The 20954-nt window shown below is 36.3% G+C and overlaps 1 protein-coding gene across 3 annotated transcripts in view; it reads right to left on the bottom strand.

The window, feature by feature from the left end:
• The window catches only part of Zdhhc13 (zinc finger DHHC-type palmitoyltransferase 13), a 44699-nt gene that overhangs the window by 17702 nt on the left and 6043 nt on the right, over positions 1-20954 (bottom strand). The window contains exons 2-10 of one of the 3 annotated variants that reach the window (XM_063256810.1): positions 17536-17681; positions 14480-14602; positions 13170-13247; positions 11620-11764; positions 10056-10120; positions 8485-8647; positions 8062-8187; positions 5180-5313; positions 1858-1961 (exon numbers count right to left, since the gene is read on the bottom strand). In XM_063256810.1, coding sequence (XP_063112880.1) covers positions 1858-1961; positions 5180-5313; positions 8062-8187; positions 8485-8647; positions 10056-10120; positions 11620-11764; positions 13170-13247; positions 14480-14602; positions 17536-17681 — 1084 coding nt within the window. Of the gene's footprint in view, positions 1-1857; positions 1962-5179; positions 5314-8061; positions 8188-8484; positions 8648-10055; positions 10121-11619; positions 11765-13169; positions 13248-14249; positions 14353-14479; positions 14603-17535; positions 17682-20954 lie in introns of those variants that run through there. The other 2 variants (XM_063256812.1, XM_063256811.1) reach the window with 2 other exon arrangements.

Genomic DNA, 20954 nt, shown 5'->3' on the forward strand with positions numbered 1-20954 from the left:
AGTGGAGTTATATTTTTGTTGATTTTTAATTCTGCGAAACAGAACCAAATCAATATGAAGACAATCTCAATTCTTGTGCAAAATCTGTAATAATTTAAGTTGCTTAAACTTAAGAAATTAATCCAAAACACAATTTAAAAAACTGTTCAGTCCACTGATGCATGGGCTGGTGCTCCAGTTTATAGCCAGATGGTCCCCCAAAGCACTCACAGGCGGGGTTGCTGGAAGGTGACAAAATCACAGGGGTCCTACAGCTAAATGTAACATTAAGAAGTGGGGTCTGGCGGGAGGGGGTCATTGGGAAGAGTGTGTCCCTCTGCTTGGTCCTTCCCTTTGCTCTTCGCTTCCTGGTCACCATGAGGATTTCCTCTGCCCACACCTTTGCCCTGTGCCATCTTGCCTTGGAACCAGCCAACTGTGCACTAAACATGTGGATGGTGACATTGTGTGTGAAGGAAGTACTGAGAAGGTGACTCAGACAGGTGGCAAACAAAAGATACCAGTCACCCTGTCTGTACTGTGTCCATTACCCTAGAACTTAGCAGCTTGTGTTTCTGCAGTGCTGTTGGTATAAACTCTGCTGTGACTAGATGCACTCGTGGTTCCTTACACATTAATTTTATGTCTAACACCAGCCAAGCCTTTACTGGGGGTCGAGAAGTCCAGTGTTTTCAAAGCAACCACTAAACAGTAATTGTGAAACAAAAGTTAGAGGTAATAAAATCTTTTGAAAAAAACCCTGTTGACCTTCCTGGTATGCTGCACTATTTATTTAGATCAAAAGATTCTGAAAAACATTACAGATAAAGCAACATTATAGCGAAAGCATGATATAATGGCTGTAAGAGGTATTATGCCTTCTAAAAACTCATGCCCATCTCACTTTATATTTATTCCTATGGTAAAATATTGTTGGAGCTTATTCATCTCAATTGATACTGTACTTTCTTTTTGGAAATGTGATCACCAGAAAAAAAATAACACAGGTGTTAAAGGTATATGCTAAAAGGGGTTTTTCTACCTACTACACTCCTTTCCATATCCTGCAAGCAAAGCAAGGTAACAATGACTTCCAAGGGAGGGTCCCTGGACGACAAGAAGGGAATCTGGTCAAGGTAGGGAGACTGGAATTAAAAATTAGTAATCTAGGAAGTAACCACCTTCTCCACTGCCGGGTCCTGGGCTTGGCAACCTTAAGAACATACAGCCTTGGGTTTTAAGACTTGGGCCCTGATCCTCAAGTGATAAACATAGTCCTTTAATAGGAGGGGTTCTGTGTTTTTGTTTTAAACCATTGGCTATCACTCATTAGGTCACAAAAGAATTTTTAAAAGGAGATAGGATAAAATAAGGAAAAGAAACCAGTGGGAGTACTCATTTCTGAAGCATGTATCTTGAGTGGCAAAGCAGATTTACTCTTGCTGGGACTGGGAATCACTGCTTTGGGTAACAGCTAGTACTGCAGCAGTTATGAGGAAGCATTTCCCTCACCAGTCCTCCTGCCAGGAACACCCTGGTAACCAAAGGATCTATCAAGCACCTCTAACTGCTGACCTTGTTAAAACAACCATATGAAGACATTTTGAAGCAATCCAACATATTACTATGGGCCCAAGTAAAATAATGATTCATTTTACTGTTCTCCTCCTATTAGTAGAAAATACCTGTTTCCATGGTATGCTGACATTACTTCCAACATCAAACAGATTTTCAACATGAAACATTCAACCAACATCACTAAATGAATGCAAATGTAAGCTGCATTTCTTTTATCTTTTCTACCATCTAAACACCAAATGGCATTTTTAAAAAGGTATCTTTCAAAGGTAATATGTGCCCAAGCTCAAGTTTAAAGGATATCAGGAAAAAATAGTATGAACCAAGTCATAAATATCCAAAATATGGAACTTAGTAGGAAGACTGTGGGTAGGTATATGAGGTTCTTATATCCGACCAAGAACCTAAAAAGAAAAAGGATAAGCACAAGTTATTAGTGAGGTAAGGTATTAATACGACTCATGCTAGTTTCAGTTCCAAGTTCCCCTAAATAATGACAGTAGTAATAATACTAAGGGTAACAGCAGCAGCTTTCGCTTCCTGGGGGCCCAGTATGTGTGTCACTATCACCACATTTTTCACAAAAGAAACTTAAATACAATGGCACTCAAGGAACTTCTGTTATTTCATTCACAATAAGTTAATATACTTTTTCAATGACTCTTCTGTATTTCTATTGAGACAGACCACTCTGTAATTCTTTTCTACATACTATATTTTAAAATACTCTGAATCACAAAAAATTAAATACTTGGTGATTCATCTTCACATTTATATGAGCTTTTTCCAGAGACGAGTTGTATGTTTATGAGACATACAGATGCATATAACCTTAAGCACTTTTATCCTGCAATAAACCCAAGAATCAGTCACTAGAAGAAAAAGCACAGAAGGAAACTAGTTTTCACAACACTAATGACCTAATATGGACCATAAGCAACTCAAAATAATTTAAACTGTAATTAAAAAAACCTTTCACACCAAATATGCAATACAATCACCATGAATAGTTTACTTATACGTATCTTAAAATTTATACCAGAAACACAATGCTTAGTTGTGAATATGAAGGGCTTGTAAACAGCTAGCAGACCACCACCACAGTAAGTACAAAATCGCATTTGAGAAGAACTAGTCTAGCCTCAGGTCCTCGAGTGCCATCAGAACAGGACAAAGGGATGGACAAACTCCAGGGAACAGCCTGGCGGTCTGTGGTAAAAACCCCAGCCAGCAGTGTGATGTAGTGCTGTGAATGCCTGACCTGGAATCTTCCCTAGTGCCTACCTGACGGCTTCTGGCAGGCATCGTGTATACAGCAGACTACATCAGTAAGACCAATAAGCAACTGCCCTACGTTTGCTCCCTAAAGCTGGGACTCCACAGAAGACCGTGAGGGGAATCAGGTGGACTGGATAAAATGAGAAATGCATTTGATTCCCATTTGAATCATGCCCATGTCAAACATACCAAAGGTAGCTCACTGTTCAAAAACAAAATACAAACTTTTCATATAAACATCATTTTTTTAATAGCTTGGGTTTGAACTAAAATAACCAAACAAAATCTCAAGGATTCATGTCCTAGTTGAGCAGGTATTGCCAACCTTTGCTTTCTCACTGAGAAAAAAGCAATTCCTGGTGATTTGGCTTAAAACTTATCTAGAAACCAACAAGTTAATTCAATTAATGGGACTGATTTATGTTGTTGTTTTGAGACGGGAAGGGCTCACCATGCTCCAAGCTGATCTCAACCTTGCTATGGAGACCAGGCTGACTCTGGACCTGCAATCCTACCGCCTCAAGCTCCTAAATGCTGGGATTATGGGTATGCATGCTTGGCTCAAAATGAATATTTTTAATTTACAAGTTTTCTTAGTGTGGACAATTTGAGATATATTGCTATTTTTAGAAACATGAGCGCCTACTTTACACTTAAATATGAATTTGGTTTCGTCCAAGTGTCTTGGTTTTAGGTGGCCAAATAATCAGATTTCTATAATCTTTGTTTCCCTTATGACAACAGTGTACATATTTTTCTGGAAAAGGCTGACAGGGAGCAACTCTGAGTTCCTTCAGATTCTTTCTATGGGTCTCCATCATTATACTGCTTTTTCTTTCCACTCAGTGAGTGGAAGTGTCCCACAGCAGAGGAAGTCTTTAGCATTTCTGGCCTCACACTGCAGGAAAGTAAGTGATATAAAGATAGTAAAGCAGGCAATGCAGCACAGTCAACCAGGGACACCCCTGCGAGGGGGGTGAGATTTGAGCTGAGGCCTGAGGAGTATCTCCAGCCATGCAAAGTCACAGTCAGGACACTTAGGAGACAAGGTGCCAGGTAGGTGTGAGCTTGCGGTGTTTTTCCAGAAAGAAGGACGGTGAGGGCAGTGTGGCAGGAGCGAGAAGGGATGAAGTCAGCAAGTAGGGAGGAGATGAGTAACAAAAACTCCTTGCAGGCAAGGATCTGGATTTTATTCTGACTGCAAGGGCAGGCTACTGAGGGGTCAGGCAGGGAAAGGACAGACGCTCATCTGCTTTGATTTCTGGGGGTATAAAGTCCGGAGAGCAGTTTGGAGGCTAGGTGGGGGTGCCTGCGGAGGAGACGGAGAGAAGTGGACCAACTGAGGCAGCAGCGGAAGCACTTGGAATGGGTAAGGAGTGGGAAGCGAGGACAGGGTTAGAATCAAGGATGACAACTTCATTCAAGAGAGGAAGAGGAGGAGGAGGAGGAGGAGGAGGAGGAGGAGAAGAGGGCTTGGGGTATGATATGGTTACTATGTGTCAGCCACTGCCCTAAGCATTTATATTAAGCATAAGGTGGGAAGTATCACAATTAACTGTCCTTGTATTACAGATGAAGAAATTGAGGCAGAGAAAGAAAGCAGCTTGCTCAAGATCAGACTGCCATGTGTTAAAATCCAGGCAATCTGGCTCCTAACTACTGACTATATATAATCATGGTGAGCATTTTTCTAAAAATAGGGACACACCATTTTTACTATTTCATAGCTTCTCCTATTTAAATTAGGTCATTTTAATTAAAACTCACTGAATGCAGCAAGACATAGTGGTGAACACTTGTAATCTCAGTAGTCTGAAGAATGGGGCAGAAGGACCACAAATTCAAGCCCAGCTTGGGCAACACCGCAAGCCCTGTCTCAAAATTAAGAAATTAAAAAGGGCCAGAGATATGGTTGGCAAGAAGTCCCTGGTTCCACCTCTAGTACTGGAGAAAAATCATTAAGAGCAAAAATAACTGGCTCAAAATGAATTTAGATCATAAAAAAAAAAGAGAAACAAAGAATTTCTGAGGAAAAAATGGGCAAAATACATCAAGATGCAAAATGCTTACAAAAATCTTCTCATTGAACAAAACTAACAATTCAGTAGCCTGGGATATGGATTTTCTACCAGTTGTAATTCAAGAATATTACTGGATTGTGCAATTTGATTTCAATTTAAAAAGATGCTACCAAAGCCCTTTTCTCGCCACCCTGTGGATACAGTTACATGGGTAAGTAATATTTATAGCTCAGTAACAATCTGTGATTCCAGCTAATCAACAACAGAAATAAGCGATTACATTAGAAGTGCAATAACCCACCTTGCAAAGTTAATATACACACCTTGGAAACAAAGATGTCAGAAAAAACAGTGTTACTAGAAGACATCCTTTTAAAAGCCAAGAATCTGAATTGAAGTCCAGTATGTATCCAACAGCCCACATGGTAATCACAGTCAGTACCAGCAGCAGGAAGAACTATTAAAAGATTCGGAACTTTAGAACTTTATGGATTTTCACCTAGATATGTAATGATAATTAGTTGAGCTCAAGAACTACTTCTTTAGTATATAATAATAATCAATACAACAGCATAATTTTTTCTTCAAAACTGAAGATTGATAAAGTTGAAATTGGAGCAATTTACACATCCTAAAAACAATTTTTAAAAACTGTACATTTCATAAAATGTTGTTTAAACATAATGCATTTTGCTTTTCTTCCTTCTAAGAAATTGTGGTCCTTTGTAGAGTTGATAAAAACTAAAATTTTAAAAAATAATTTCTTTCAAAAGACATTCTATATCAGAAAGCATAAAGCCAGCAGAAGGGACTACATGAAAATCTATACACTTAAGACCAAATGCAGGGAATGTAAGAGTTCCAGCCTGGGTACTAGATGGTGTCAGCCCCAGTAAAGAAGGTTAGAAGGATAAATTCTGCAAAAACATATGAACTTGGTTTGGGGTACACAAAGCTTTAAATTCCTTAGGACATCCAGGAGATACTCAGGAGGCAGTTAAGAAAGCAAGTCTACCATATGCAAAGACAAAGAATACTGGTGGTGAAATCACAAGTGAATAACATCCCACAGATATGTGCAGTAGAAAAGGCAGAATCTTGGCCAACACAAATTTTCAAGGTTAGGAACAAAGCTGGATCTCCACAGGTAACAGAAAGAAAGGCAGGGTAAGCACCTAGGGAAAGACTTCAAGGTTGGGAAAGTTTCAAGCAAGGAGTACCCAAGCATGGGTGTCAAATATCCCATGGAAGTCAGATGCTCAGGACTCTAACGAGTCATGCTTCTTTTTTTTTTTTTTTTTTTGTCTTTTTCCTTTTTATGGGTACCAGGGATTGAACTCACGACTGCCTGCTTGCAAGGCAAGCGCTTATGCCGCTGAGCTAAACCTCCAGCCCCTGAATCATGCTTCTTTTGATGAAATTAAAAGAATGAAAGTTCTCTGAACCAACAGGATGTCTGAATGGAAGCCACGCTCCACACTTGTGCAGTGTAGTCTCTTAACCATAAGAAAAGAGGCCTTGAAAGCAAGCAGAACTTTTACAACAGCAAAGAGGAAAAATAAGCATTTTGCCCTGAATCCTTGCATTTTTGTTTCTCTAAGGCACATGCAGGAATGGAAGAATTTCAAGTGACATCAATTCTTATTTGTTTAGTGATACAAAATAAGCTTAGCTTTTTACAAAAAAAGTGAACTCAAGACTACAAACATAATCTCAGAACTGAAATAATTTAAAAAGGATCTCAAAATCCTAATCCCAGATATCACTCTTCTCAATGAGTCACACTATTTACTCATTCAACAATATTTGATGGAGGACATTGTGTTGGATGCTTGAGACACACTGAGGAATTTCAGCTTTTTCTGCCACTGAGCTTAAATTCTAACTGGGAAGATGAATGTGATGGCAAAGTATATAAAAAGCTGTACCACACAGAGCCTTGAAGGGCATTATAAGGACTTTGCTTTTACTGTGGAAAAATGGGGAGACATCATAGGAATCTGAGAAGATGAATGATAAGAGCCAACTTATTTTTTCAAAGATGCATCCACTGGGCTGACACAGCACGGCTGGAATGGTGAAAGGGGAAGATATAAACCAAGGGCAGAACTAGGCTATGCATCTGTCCGGTGAACTTGGTGTGTGGTAAGACAGAGAAAAGTCAGAGGAGATTGGAAAGCTGAGAAGAGGAAGGCTTAGGCAGGGTGGAACGAAATCAGGAGGTGAGTTCAGTTTCTGATTCATCAGGTGAGAGACACCTACTGGGTCTAGCTGGTAAGCACATTTATGAGCCGGGAAAAGTCTGCATTACAGAGATAAATTTGGAATTTCAATTTATAGACGCTATTTAGGGAATGAATAGAAGTTAAAATGACAAATCCTGGGACATTTTACCAATAAGAAGAAGGTTAACAAGTAGAGAAGGTGGCAAAGGAGACTAGGAGTGGCCTTCTTTCTCTCCCCTTTCACATACCTAAATGTAAAATATGCCTAGCATTCAGTGATGCTCTACTTAGAAAACTACTACCTGTTCGTTAGAATCACTCTGAAAGTATAATTACTTTTATTAGATAAGATATTATATTCAAAAACAATCAAAACTGTCAATCCAAGACAATTTGAATTACCATCACGACTGTAACTTAATTTTTTCTATTACTCAGTTCACTTTAAAGTTTAGAACATTCTTCAAAGGAATGCTAAATTCAAAACTAATTAAAACCTGGATTGTATTTCTCAAATTTCCAGATGTTTTATTTTATGAAGCAACATAATAAGCCTCAAGTTTCAACATCATTATTTAAAAAAATCTAACTATAAGTCTAAGAAAACAGATCGAATGTTACTATTTTCCTTTTGAGAAAAAAAACTAATAAAGATTTCTTCAAGAAGGGCTTCTATAAAACACCTTGCAATAACGTGTTTTTCATTTTGCTTCTCTAAGAATCAAGATCACTTGTATTTCAATTCCTTCATTAAATAAATGTGGAAGTACATTATAATATTCACAAACTAACAGTTTTATAGCCATCATCTAGGTGACAAAGTGCTAAATATACAGTGAATGCTAGATTTCCAAATTTGGGTTGTGAAGGACATAAGAAAAATATAATCAGCAGATATAATATAGCACAAAGCCAACTGGTTTCCTCTAAAAATCAAGACAAATTCCATATTTCATAGAATAGCCCCAATATGAAGATACCTCACATTTCTGTAGCCACCTCCAAAGTCTGAACTTTTGGTTGGCTCTCAACTTGGCTTCCGCTTTTAGCAGGTGAGTAATGAGCTGGTCCTTGCTGTGCAGAGCCATATCAAGAGGAGTTTCTCCCTTAAAAAAAAAAAAGTTCAGTTATACTTGCCCTGTATTATTACTCTTAGAATCACAGAATCAGAATCACAGACTCAACTCATGTGTTCTAAAGGTAGCTAGAGTTTATTGTTGATACTTAACTTGTTAAACCAAAACAAATACATTCGCGTTCCTTTTTTTTTTTTTTACAGTGCTTCACACATGGGGCAAGTGCTCTACCACTAAGCTACACCTCCCACTCTACAAGGCTCAACTACATGTTAAATTATCAACCTTCTAAATGAAAATGTAAAGGAGACAAATACCTGACCTTACCTTAGCATTTCGGATATCCAAGCTAGAACCAGCTTCCAAAAGTTTATCAACTGCATTAACATTTCTTGATGCAATCGCCCAGTGGAGTGGAGTATTTTGGTGTATTTTATCAACAACATTGAGAGAAGGGTTAAACTTTAAAAGAAATCCAGTTGGCTCTGGCCTGTCTCAAAAACAAAAACAAAAACAAAAAAACAAAACAAAACAAACAAACAAACAAAAAAAAAACCCAAGAGGCATTAACAGGGATGAAGATTTGCAGAGTAAATACAAATAATGTATCTTCTAGACAAATGAATCAGTCAACCAATGGGTAAATATTCCAAATAACTGAGGAATTTCTCTGTGAAGAATTCTACTCTAGGGACTAATAGGAGAGGTTAAGAAGAAGAAAAAAATCTATTAAATGATCGTCTGCTATAAACGTAATTCAAACATTAATACAGAAGACTAAGAAAAAACCTTTGTGTCATTTCTCTTGGTTAACATTTTGTTTTAAATTGTGAGTTTAACTTTGGATTACATTAAATATCATTTTATTTATGCAATTAACAATTAAACGTATGTTATATTCCAGTTGATAATCCAAAAGTTAACTTTACATTTTCCCTTCGATAGGTTATTAAATAAAGCAGATACAAATACAAGTTGAGTACCCTTTATCCAAAATACTTGGGACCAGAAATGTTTCTGATTTTAGACTTTTTTTGGAATATCTGCACATACATAATGAGTTATTCGGGGGGTAGGATTCAAATTTAAACACAAAATCCATTTATGATACATATGCATTTTATACACATAGTCAAAAGTTTTATTTTTAATAATTTTGTGCAAGAAAGAACTGGTAGCATTCTAAAATATCTCTATATGTTAGAAAGCTATGGCGCAGAGAACAGAATTAGTAAAGTACATTAACTTTCCCATCAGTAATGTTCCTTTTTCATGACTAGAAGATTCTTTTGATAAAAACAAAATTCTATTTATTACTCTGTCAAGAACTTTAGAGAATATGCCTGACTCAGAACACCAAAGACAAATGTTTTCTAGTAAAACTCTACCCTTAGTTCCACCCCTCTATGAAAAAAGGAAATAGCATAAGAATGAACTCTGTTCCCAGAAGTTCTACTGAACAGAAGGACCAGCAACTCAATACAAAAGTAAAAATAACCCAAAAACAAAAACTGCAGCCTGCATTTACATAGATGAATATCAGACACTGGACTACGTAACTGACATTAAGTACCTATGCTTATACATTATACAGAAAAACTTGAAGCCACATCTGATAGGAACATGTGAACTTTTCGTAGATCAGTTAAAATTAATATCTTTAGCGCAGTCAACAATGTCCAAAAATCTGAACTACTGTTTTTGGTAAACATTTACCATCTAGATTTCAAATGAAGAGGACATTTAAGTGTGTAGCCATCTTTTTAAAAATGTAAAAAGACAAATATCAGTCATGTTAACAAGTGTATGCTAAGTCATCTGTCCCTGCTGTGTAAAGAAACTTTTTTTATTACTATTAGGAAACAAGAATTGGATTAAGGCAATTCAATGAAACTCACCCTATTACTTTGTTAGCAGATAACATGAGAGGAGTCTGCCCATTTACATCTGTCATATTCACACTCTATTCAAAAAGAAGCAACACAACAAAATTAACAGTCTCTTTCTTAATAACACAATTGTACCATTATTTATACAGAAGGGTTTAAATATTATCTAAATAAAAATATGTTCTGCTTTGTTTTCATAGGGCAAAAATTAGGATTTCTACAAAATATTTCTAAAGGAAAACTTGGATATATGATAAAAAGCACTATATAATTTAAATGAAGGACACCTAAGGTAAAAAGAAACCATTAACAGCTACCATTATATATAAGAGATTCATTATATATAGAGAGCTTCAAAATTATCTAGCTTATATGCAAATTAATACATTAATTCATGCTATTATTTTTTATGCTAAGTCATCCAATCTCTAAACACTTGCAGTAATGAATTCCCTATCTTCTAAGGTTGCTTCATTTTTGGACTTAGTATATGAAGTTTCAAATAATACAACATGACAAATTCCTTTCAATTTTCTGGAATAAAACAGAAAGGGAAATCTCATCTTCTTAAGGATATGCTCCTTTTACAAAGTAATCTAGGTGGGGCTGGGGATTTAGCTCAGTGGCGTAAGTGCCTGCCTTGCAAGCAGGCAGTCATGAGTTCGATCCCTGGTACCGGTAAAAAGGAAAAAAGACAAAAAACAAAAAAACAAAACAAAACAAAACAAAAAAAAACCAAAGCAATCTAGGTTCGGGCATCAATGGTTCCAACAAAGCAAAAAAAAAAAAAAAATACAGTTATAATTACTGAAGATTCGTAGGGGTCTTTGTGGAAGAGAATTTGCGAAAAGAAGAAGCAGAAAGGACTCCTCCTCATACATCTTTCTGAAATTAAGCCCAGGAGGCTGTAATTATTCTACTCCAGTCAGCTAAATCTGAGAGGAAGTGCTTATTTAAAGGGAGTGCAGTCTTTCTAATAGCATTTGGACAAGCACATTCCACGCCTGTTTCGTGTAAAACTGCTAACACGAATTGCTCTGTCACCAGAAAGCACATCCAGGTGGGACGGATGATAGTGGAACTTCCACTGCCAATAACCTACAGCCTCTCTCAAGTGAAGTCAGGCTCCGTGGAGCCATGCTTATGGAGAACAGTAAGCATGCATTCAACCTGACTCACCCTGCGAGCTCAATTACCAAAAGCAAACAAATGGTTAATTTAATGATCACTAACCATTTCTATTTTCAACGAGAGAAAAAAATATAGGCTTTAAAAGTCATGCTTTTAGAAAAATTAAACAAAACCTGAAAATTACTAGGCTCATAAGGAAGGAAAACTATTACAGGCATATGAGTTTCAGAAACATCTGTTACATGTTGCTGAGCTAACTGTCCTGTCCCTTCTCCTCCAGTGAAGCTGAAAATGTGTATTAAATAGCCAGACTCAATGAGGCTAATGTTTGACTACCTGAGTATCCATTAAATTCCATTTTAAAAAGGAGAGCAGAACACAGCTAGTAATCTTCCAAGTCTCTTCAGCTGATACGGAGCATAAGAAACATTTCAACGCATACCTGTCCCTTTGAGATGAGATATGCTATAATAGGCATGCGCTGAAATAACACTGCCAGGTGAATGCTGCTGAATCCCTCTCCATCGATGAGAGTGGGGTCGGCACCATGCTGGAGTAACAATATGACCATAGGTAAATGCCCCTGTCTGTAAACACAAGATCAAAATCATGCTGTAGTCTGAACGAACAGAATGTATAGAGTAAAACACACAAAATTCTGGGGAAAAGCAGCTATCCCTATAACCTGAGGAGTTCTAGTTAGATACAAGGAACATTTCTCAACAGTGACAGTTTTAAAACACTGAAGATATATGTCTTGCATTAAGGCGTTCCAAACTTACAGCTATGGGATGGTCCTTCTGGAAGGGGAGTGATAAACCTGATAACCTCCCAGTCTAGCTGAAACCTTAGGTTGCTACCGTGTGTGAATAGTGATTACATATGACTAAGGCTAGCAATGAAAGTTTTACAACATCTTAGTCTTCACTGTTGCTATTTTCAAAACAAAAATAATCATTAGCCAGATACACATATGTATAATACTCAAGACTATGGTATACTGGGATAATCCTCAGAAATACATATTGTTTTACTAGAATACTGTTCATTTTCATATACAGCTCTACACTTCCATAGCTTAAATGGGATAAGTTATCCCTGGGTTCCTCAAAACTCTTGTCTATGGAGAAAAGATTCAACTCTTTGTCTCCCCAAGGCCTATTATATTTATACACTTCTGTTTCAGGTTCATGTCAACCGCATCCTCAAAGAGCAGAATTAAAATAATATAAGTTGTTAAATATCCGTGGCCACACCTTTAGCTTCAGAAGGACACTACATAAGAGAAAAGAGGATACTGAGTAGGTAATATGAATGCTTTAAGAAGTTGGCCTATTCAAAATTTCTGTGTTAGCTTTCAAAAGTTGACAGCTCTTCAAAAATGGAGATATGCTTTAGATTTAAAACTTTTCAGTGGAAATTGCTCTCTTTAAAATATAATTACAGGGGCTGGAGATTTAGCTCAGCAGCATAAGCGCAAGCCTTGCAAGCAAGCCTTGCAAGCAAGCAGTCGTGAGTTCGATCCCCGGTACCGATAAAAAGAAAGGAAAAAAAAACCCCATAAAATACAATTACAACTATAGGAGATGAGTGAAAGATACAGTGAATGTTTAAATTAAAAGAAAAAAACTTATTACAGTAAAAGACACATTGTCAAGAATGATGGGATCAGTGTGTAAGTTACCAAATTGGCATCCATCATAAGACTAAACACTTATAGTTCACTCAATAACCTATTTATTGTGTCCAATTATAAAAGCTGCTTATCCTATTTATAAAAAAAGTGTAATACTCACATGTAAAATTGATTCTCATAATTAAGCCCTGAATTAAACACCAAAAATATCCTTTCTGGAAACTCTTTAAAACTAATTTCTTTTTAAATAAATGGGGAAAAAAAAACCCACAAAAATTGCCTGTAACTGTGGTTTACAATATGGTGGTCTCCAACCACATGGGGTTATTTAATTTCAGCACTTAAAGAAACCTTACCGGATGGCCCAGTGAAGAGGAGTTGAATTTAAATCTCCACCCAACTGATCTACAACAGCACCTTTTGAAATATAAAACCTGTTAAAATAGACACAAATGAAGATGAAATTTGAAACTTAAAATTCAAATTGAGATTAAAAAATACTGTTTTTTTGCTTAGTAACAGATGGGTTGGGAAACATAACAATCATCGCCATAAAGGCTCTAGATCTATAAAGGTCTCCAAAATTTATACAGCAGTATCAGACAAATCCCTGGTGAAACATTCTTAGCTTGTAAGTAATTACTCCTGCTGTAATTAGCAGTCCATTGTAACTCTCATACCAAACACATAATAACTACTCTCTGCCAACTCTGACTACCACAACACTCTTAAAATAGTTTACCTTCAAAGGATTCAGGGTCAGACATTCTACTTAACTCAGAAGTAGAATTTGTGAAATTATGCCACCTAAAACAGTTCAAATTATAATTACCAAGTGGAAATATTCCAGAAGTGATAAAAAAAATTAACTTAAAATCTTTTCGTAAGAGTTTTAAATTTTAAATGTTGGGAGCACAGCTATGATGCACCACATAAGGTGGACCTAAAGTGATTTTTTTTGCAGTTTAGAGACGTCAGTCTGATTATTTCACAGTTAGGCTTCATGCATCATATAACCCACACAGTGCACCTGGAGTTTGCCTGTGAGTATAATGTGTATTAGAATATTCTAAAACCTAGTCAACTTTCATTTTTTTAAGCTTCAAGGATTTTAAATACATAATTCTATAATATAAAATATATATACTTACATACACATGCATATTTTATATGTTAAAGTGTAAACAAAATAATTAGCAGGTAGTAGTGTTTTATGAAGGGGAAATATTTTATAAAATCTGATACCTGCCCACCTAAAATTGTATTAAAACTTACTGCTTTAAACAAGTTTTAACTCCCTACATATCTACCCCTCCTGACATTACAGTGTAAAATATCTCGATGTCTCTTTTAAAACTAGATGAATCTGATGACCTGATAAAGTGTTTTATGCTTTGCTTTTCCTTTTCAAAATATATTCACATTCATGTCCTAACCTTTATCTTTATGATGTGGCCCTTTGGTTTCTTCTAATTTTTCTTTCTGGACCAGTAAGAATCCTGGATTGGATGATCTCTAAGGTTTTCTCCAACTCTATAACTGATGTGTGGGCAGAAGATTTCAGGAATTCATTGAAAAAGAAGATTTCAGATGCTTCAATACTGGTACTTGAAGGAGAGGCCCAGAATTCTAAATATACAATTAACTCACAAATATCCCATCTTACTTTACAAGATCCAGCCTGTTGTTAATAGCAGCCCAATGAAGAAGTGACACATTTTCTTTGTCTGGTTGTCTTACATCATATCCTGCATCTACCAACTCTTTACATCGTTCGAAAATCCCGTATCTCAAATAAGAAAAAGAAAGGCATAATTAAAACCAGTAAAATCATTTAAAATACGACTTTTCCCTTTATTGTGTATTTCCTTTATCCAAACTATCTGTTTTGAAAATATAAAATACAATATAGTCTCTTAATATCCACAGAAGTTTGGTACCTAGACCTCTTGTGGATACCAAAATCCATGGATTTTTAGGTCTTTTATATAAAATGCAGTATTTATAAAACTATGCATACCCTCTCTGAATAACACATAATGCCTAATATACTGTAAATGCTAAGTAAACAGTTGTTATACAATATTATTTAAGGAATAATGGCAAGAAAATAAATGTCTACACATATTCAATATAGTCATGGTTTTCTTCCCCAGAATATTTATAATCCAAGCTTGGTTGGAACTGTGGTTGGTTAAACCTGAGATGTAGAACCCGTAAACGCATAGGATTGACTATAATGAACAAAGACATGTACAAAGGAGACGTAATGTAAAGCCAAATAAGATCAGCAAACTTTATTGATTTACTGACTTGATCAGCTCATTTGGAACTGAACTTGATTTGCTTAAACTTTACCACATTTGTCAACCTTCAATAAGTTTCACTTAATTTTTGCTTATGTGCCCAAAACATGTGGAGCCAGTTCCTGACAACATTATCCTGAGTCAAGCCACGCCCATACAGTACCGCACAGTGTAGGAAGAACCTAAAGCACACAGGGAATGGAATAAACTAAAAGCCAAACACAGGCATGATACAGGTCTAGCATGATACAGGAAGCAACAGGGGACCGTTCCTGGAGGAGATGAAACATGACAGATAAGCTATGTTTTCCAGGCTGACTAAAGAAGGGAAGGCTGTTTGGTGAAGGCAGAACAGCATTAGAAAAATCAGAGATGTGAAATACTGCAAGGATGTGAGGGAAATAGAGTTTAATAAGCTGAAACATAGAGCATTAGAGAGGGAAGGGCTAGATGTGAAGACGTAAAAGGGAGATAAATACACTGAAAACCTTTCTAGACCTTGCTGTGCTATGAAGTTTAAAATCTCAGGTATAGCTTGATGGGAAACCAAGCAAGGGTCTAAAAGTGAAAAATGCTGAGTTTTAGGAGGCATTGTATTCATGGCAGAATAGAAGCTGCTTACAGCAGGGTGAGACTAAAAAGCAAGAGCAGACCACTGTGACAAACAGACAGACAGACCGACAGACAGATGGGAAACAGCAAAAGTCTAGAGTAGGTGATGGAGGATGGGACCGGGAAAGGATTGACCTGAGTCGCCTCGAACCACCTGACTGCTAAGAGCAAAAAACTGTTTTTTAATACTTTAATAATTAAAAAAAAAAATCACTCATTGGTAACATTTCTTTTCAACAGAAACTAAGTTCCAGTAGATATTTTAACAGTTTCTTTGTCACTTATTTCTATCTAGAAAGACCTGAAAGTTTCAAAAGGCCCTCAAAGGTATAAAACCAAATGGCAGAACTATCTCCTGCATCACACTGTTAAGTTAGAGTAACTTGTACTTATCAAAGTGTGTGTGTGTGTGATCTCAGTGTTTTTGTTTTTTAAGGCAGAGACACCTGTTTGACAATACTAAACAAAAATATTGATGAAAATAAATTTTTAATGATGCAACATATATTTATATTTTAAATCTTTTGTATGACAAATTGAAAACTTTCTAGAAAAGCAACACTCCCTTTTTCTGAGAAACGTAAGAGCACACATTAATTAGGATTTCAGTGGTTTAGAAAATATGTGTACAGATCCCAGCTCTCTTTTGCCTCCATAACCACCTGTGAAAACCAAGATCTAAAGGGAATTTTAAGAGATGTGTTTTGACTGAGATTCCTTGAGAATACAGACTAATTTATCACATTTATCTTTACAGACTTTTACTGGTAACAGAACTATATACGTATTTCCATTCCAATTTAAAGCAAACATTGACCAAAGAACATTTCCTGTCTTCCTTTAACAACAAAAGTGTTATCAAACAATAGTCACTCACAGGAGTGGTTCCAGGGCCTTTAAAGTTTATATAAATTGTTAATTAGAGTACTCAAATATTGTCAATATATACTTAACAAATATAAATTTTTAAGTCAAATAGACTAATGAATCACCAAGCATCTATGCTTCTGATGGAAATCTTATCAAGTTAGTGTGGTAATGCTAGTTCTTTCGGGTTGATTAAACAGGCACAAACATTTAGTGGGAAATCTGATGAGCAAACTTACACTTAATTACTAAAAAAGATTTCAACTTACTATTTAGTGTGATAGACAAAATATTTCAAAATATGCTTAACAGCAAGAGGTTAAATAGCTGCTGACAACAAGATAGGAAAATATTGTGAAAAACTGACTGAATGTAGTACTCACATATGGCAATGTTAAGGAGAAACGAAAAATGTTTTTTGATTTTTTAGTGCAAGCAAAACAAACCCACTGTATATTTCAAGTGGTCAGAGAACATATTTCTATGTACTACTTTCCTTCCAGAGTACCTAGCATGGCAAGAACAGAAGTACTCAAAAAACAATTATTTAAAAATTCATAAATGTGTGAGCTGCTATTTTTCTATCCTATCTATATATTTGTACTACACCTAAAATTAAAATTTGGAGTTTAGTTTTAGTGTCATTCTAAATCATTTATTTATTCAACAAATACTTTAATAGGTATCTAACAGAAGAAATTGTACAAAAAGTCCCAGGGCTTCAAAGACAATGAATATAAGCTTTTGCTAAGAAGTTGCCACATCCAATAGGAGAGCCTGGCATATAAACAGCTAAGGCACACAGTGCCCTGGGAGGTGTTCTGATGCTGGAATTAATGAACTACCAATCTGAAGTGTGGGAAGCACCATGAATCTCACACAGATTCTTGTAACTCATCAGAAAATAAGAATAAAGCAAAGCATTCAGAAGACTTACTGGGTGGCTTTGACAATGTCACAATTACTAGAGTCCTCTATAAGAGGAAGAACTTCTCTTGCCTTGGCAAGCTCTTTATTTTCATGGGCACAGGTGCTGGGCCGGCCAAATCCTGGAGGGTGGGGGCCATGGCTGTGATTCCTGCACTGAAGAGGAAGAACAAATTAACAAAGCACAGGAGAGAATTAATGTCATTCAATTATACCACAAAACATTTGCCACTATCAATCAATAACAATGTCTATAGTAATACAGATTTTCTCTATCTTAATTCTGTTCACAAGAAAAAAGATAACATTAGAAAACTCCAAACTACACACCTTGTCATAAAACACAGGCTATCTAAAAACACAAGTGACCTCTGTTACTTGCAGTGGGTTGAAGCCCCTTAACACTGTGAGGCGACTGTTAGGACCCCATCTCAGAAGGCTATGGTAGACACATCCTAAACATACCTACCTCCGAAGCTTTTGTTTTCTCCCTTCCCCTTGAATATGGACATCACATTGCTGCTTCTAGGCAATGATATGATTTTCTAGTCCACTGACCTGCTTCCAGCCAATGGAAGGTGACAGAGGTGATGGGAAATCACTGTCACCTTTTGCTACATACATGGTCTTGGCAGACTTTTCTACTGATCTTGAAAAAGGAAGTAGCTGTGATATGAGAGGTCTAATGAGAGGGTCACATGGCAAGAACTGTGGGTAGCCTCTAGAAGTTAAATGCACTTGGACCCCAGGAAACAAGAGCTTGATCATCTGCTCAATATTGACTTCTGTCAATAATCTCATGAGGTTGGAAGAAGACTCTTAGCTCCAAATGGGTCACAACTCAGCCTAGGAGTCACTATCAAGACGATTCCATTAACTCAGTAGTGTTACATTCAGACAACCTATTAGAACTATGACCAACAGGCAAACTTTGAACAAAGCCTTAGATTTAGTAGTTTCAAGATTATTTCTAATCTCAAAAACAGCTTAAATTTTTGCAGAACTCCAATATGAATTCTGTAACATTAGTTTTAAAAAGAAAGCCCACAACAATCTTAGTATAAGATCAACTGTCCATTCTGTGAATTATGAGTGCATTTTAGTTTTCCCTTGTAATACGATGGCCTTTTGAGTTCATCATCTGAACTATGTGAATAACTATTGTATTTGTGAAAAGACCTTTTATAATTTTAAAAATTCCTCCCTGATAGGGAAATAGAGATATAGTGTTGTAGGAGATGCTAAAATGATACTTTAAGGTGAATTATAATAAGTTAAAAGTACACTGTTAAGTGAAGAACAAATTTCTGGTTTGTTTTTGCTTTTGAGACAGTGTCTTGCTAGCCATATAGTATAGGCTGGCCTTGAATTCAAAATCCTCCTGCCTCAGCCTCAGAAGTGCCGGGATTACAGGTGAGTGCTATAACAACCAGTTAATCTCAAGAGCAACTTCTAAATAAATAGAACAAAAAGGTTTGTATAATAAGCTAATGTTAAAAAATAATTAATACAAAAAGGGCAAGAAAAGTAAAATATGAACAAAGTAAAGAGGAAAACAGCAAAATTACAAGATATCCTCATATACAACAATATTGATAATTATATTAAATGATCTTAGAACCATCAAAGAGATTATTAGATTGGATTACAAATAAAACACTAAAATGCTGTCAAAGGAAACTCAATTTAAATGTAAAAACATACATGGTTTAAAAGTAAAAAAATGGAAAAAGGTATGCCATAAAACAATACTAACCATCACAAACCATGCAAAAACATTAAGTGTAAGGTAGATATCAGAGCTACCTATGATTTTCATAATGTCAAAGACACTGATTCACTAAGAGAATACAAAAATAGTAAATGTAAAGATACTGAAAAGGGGCTTGAAAATTCATGAAGTAAATACTGATGCAACGAAAAGGAGAAATAGAAAGACTCACCAATACAGCTGGAGATTTCAGCTCTTCTCTCAATAACTAACAGTGTGTGTAAACAGAAAATCATACAAGTTAGAAAAAAAAGCTAGAGATCAGAAAAGGACAGAGCAGAGTACTATCCGCCAACTCGGGCAACTGTCAGTACAATCAACATGCAGTGTGTCTCATCATGGTCTTACACTGCTATCCCTAATAGCTAATGAGGTTGAGCATCTTTGCAAATGCTTGCTGGCCATTTACGCATCTTCTTCAGTGACTTTCCATTCAAGTCTTTGCCCATCTTTAAATTGTCTGCTTTCAATTGAGAATTCCTTATATTATATAGTATGTTCTAGATAGGTCATATGTGAGACATGTGATTTACAAATATTTTCTCCTATTCTATAGCTTTCCTTTTCCTAAAGGTCTGTATCTCAGAGAAGTTTAACATTTTGATGAAGTCCAATTTATCAATATGCTCTTTCATAGATGGATCGTGCTTTTTGTATTCCCTCTAAGAACTCTTCTCCAGGGATCCGAGAGCCTCTCTGGAGAGCGCCCCCTCAGTGTCTCTTGCTGCACTGCCCCTTAGCTGAGCTAAGAGGACCCACCCCTTCCTTCCCTGCTCCTTAGCTGAGCTTGCTGGCTTCTCAGAGAGCTCTGTAGGCACTGGTGCCCACTTTTAGGGCTTAAGTCAGCACAATGATTGTCAGATCAGAGGGGGACAAATGCAAATCAGACACTGGTTTAGAAGTTTTTGAATTCTGGCCTTCAGTCTAACTGCTACTGTTCATTTGGGAATCCTTAAAGAGCTGCTATCTGGGTTGTGTTCAGGCTTCTTAGCTACACTCAGTGAGACAGGAGGCAGAGACCTTCCCCCATCTTACCCAGAGCCAAACCATAGATGTGCTTTTGAATAGCTAAGAGCTGACTTATCCGGCAAACTGTCAAATATATGCAGTCACCACAGCTACAATAACATGTAAATAGTTCAAAGGTAAACAGGAATATTATTTAAGTTCTTTATGCCTTACAGTGATTGTATTCATATCCAGCTGGTAGAGGACAAAGGGTTAAAGGAAAAGATTTGAACTACACTTAGCCTTTCTAGAGTCAACGAGTAACACGATGAAATGTAACTGCTTTATTGGAATTTTAAAATTATAAAAGGATATACATTAAATTTAAACACAAGTTAGTAAAGGGTTAGCAATCCAGACTTCCCATCCAACACTGTACCATCAGAGAAACACAATTAAGTTTGGTATAACTTCCTTATTTTATTTACCTCCATACTTAGATTTGTTCTTTTACAGATGGCTTGTGGATTCTAGATAAATTTAGATGTATCTACACATATACAAATACACACATTATACCATATTCACAAATACAGAGTTCTCTTTTAATCACTTTCTTCTTGCATTTAATTAAGAATGGGATCACTGTGTATACATTATTCTTCAATCTGCTTTTCTTTAATAATATATCATGTGGGATATGGCAGATA

This window comes from Cavia porcellus, unplaced genomic scaffold, assembly GCF_034190915.1.
Source record: "Cavia porcellus strain 051 isolate PalLab524CR breed Dunkin Hartley unplaced genomic scaffold, mCavPor4.1 scaffold_9, whole genome shotgun sequence".
NCBI lineage: Eukaryota > Metazoa > Chordata > Mammalia > Rodentia > Caviidae > Cavia > Cavia porcellus.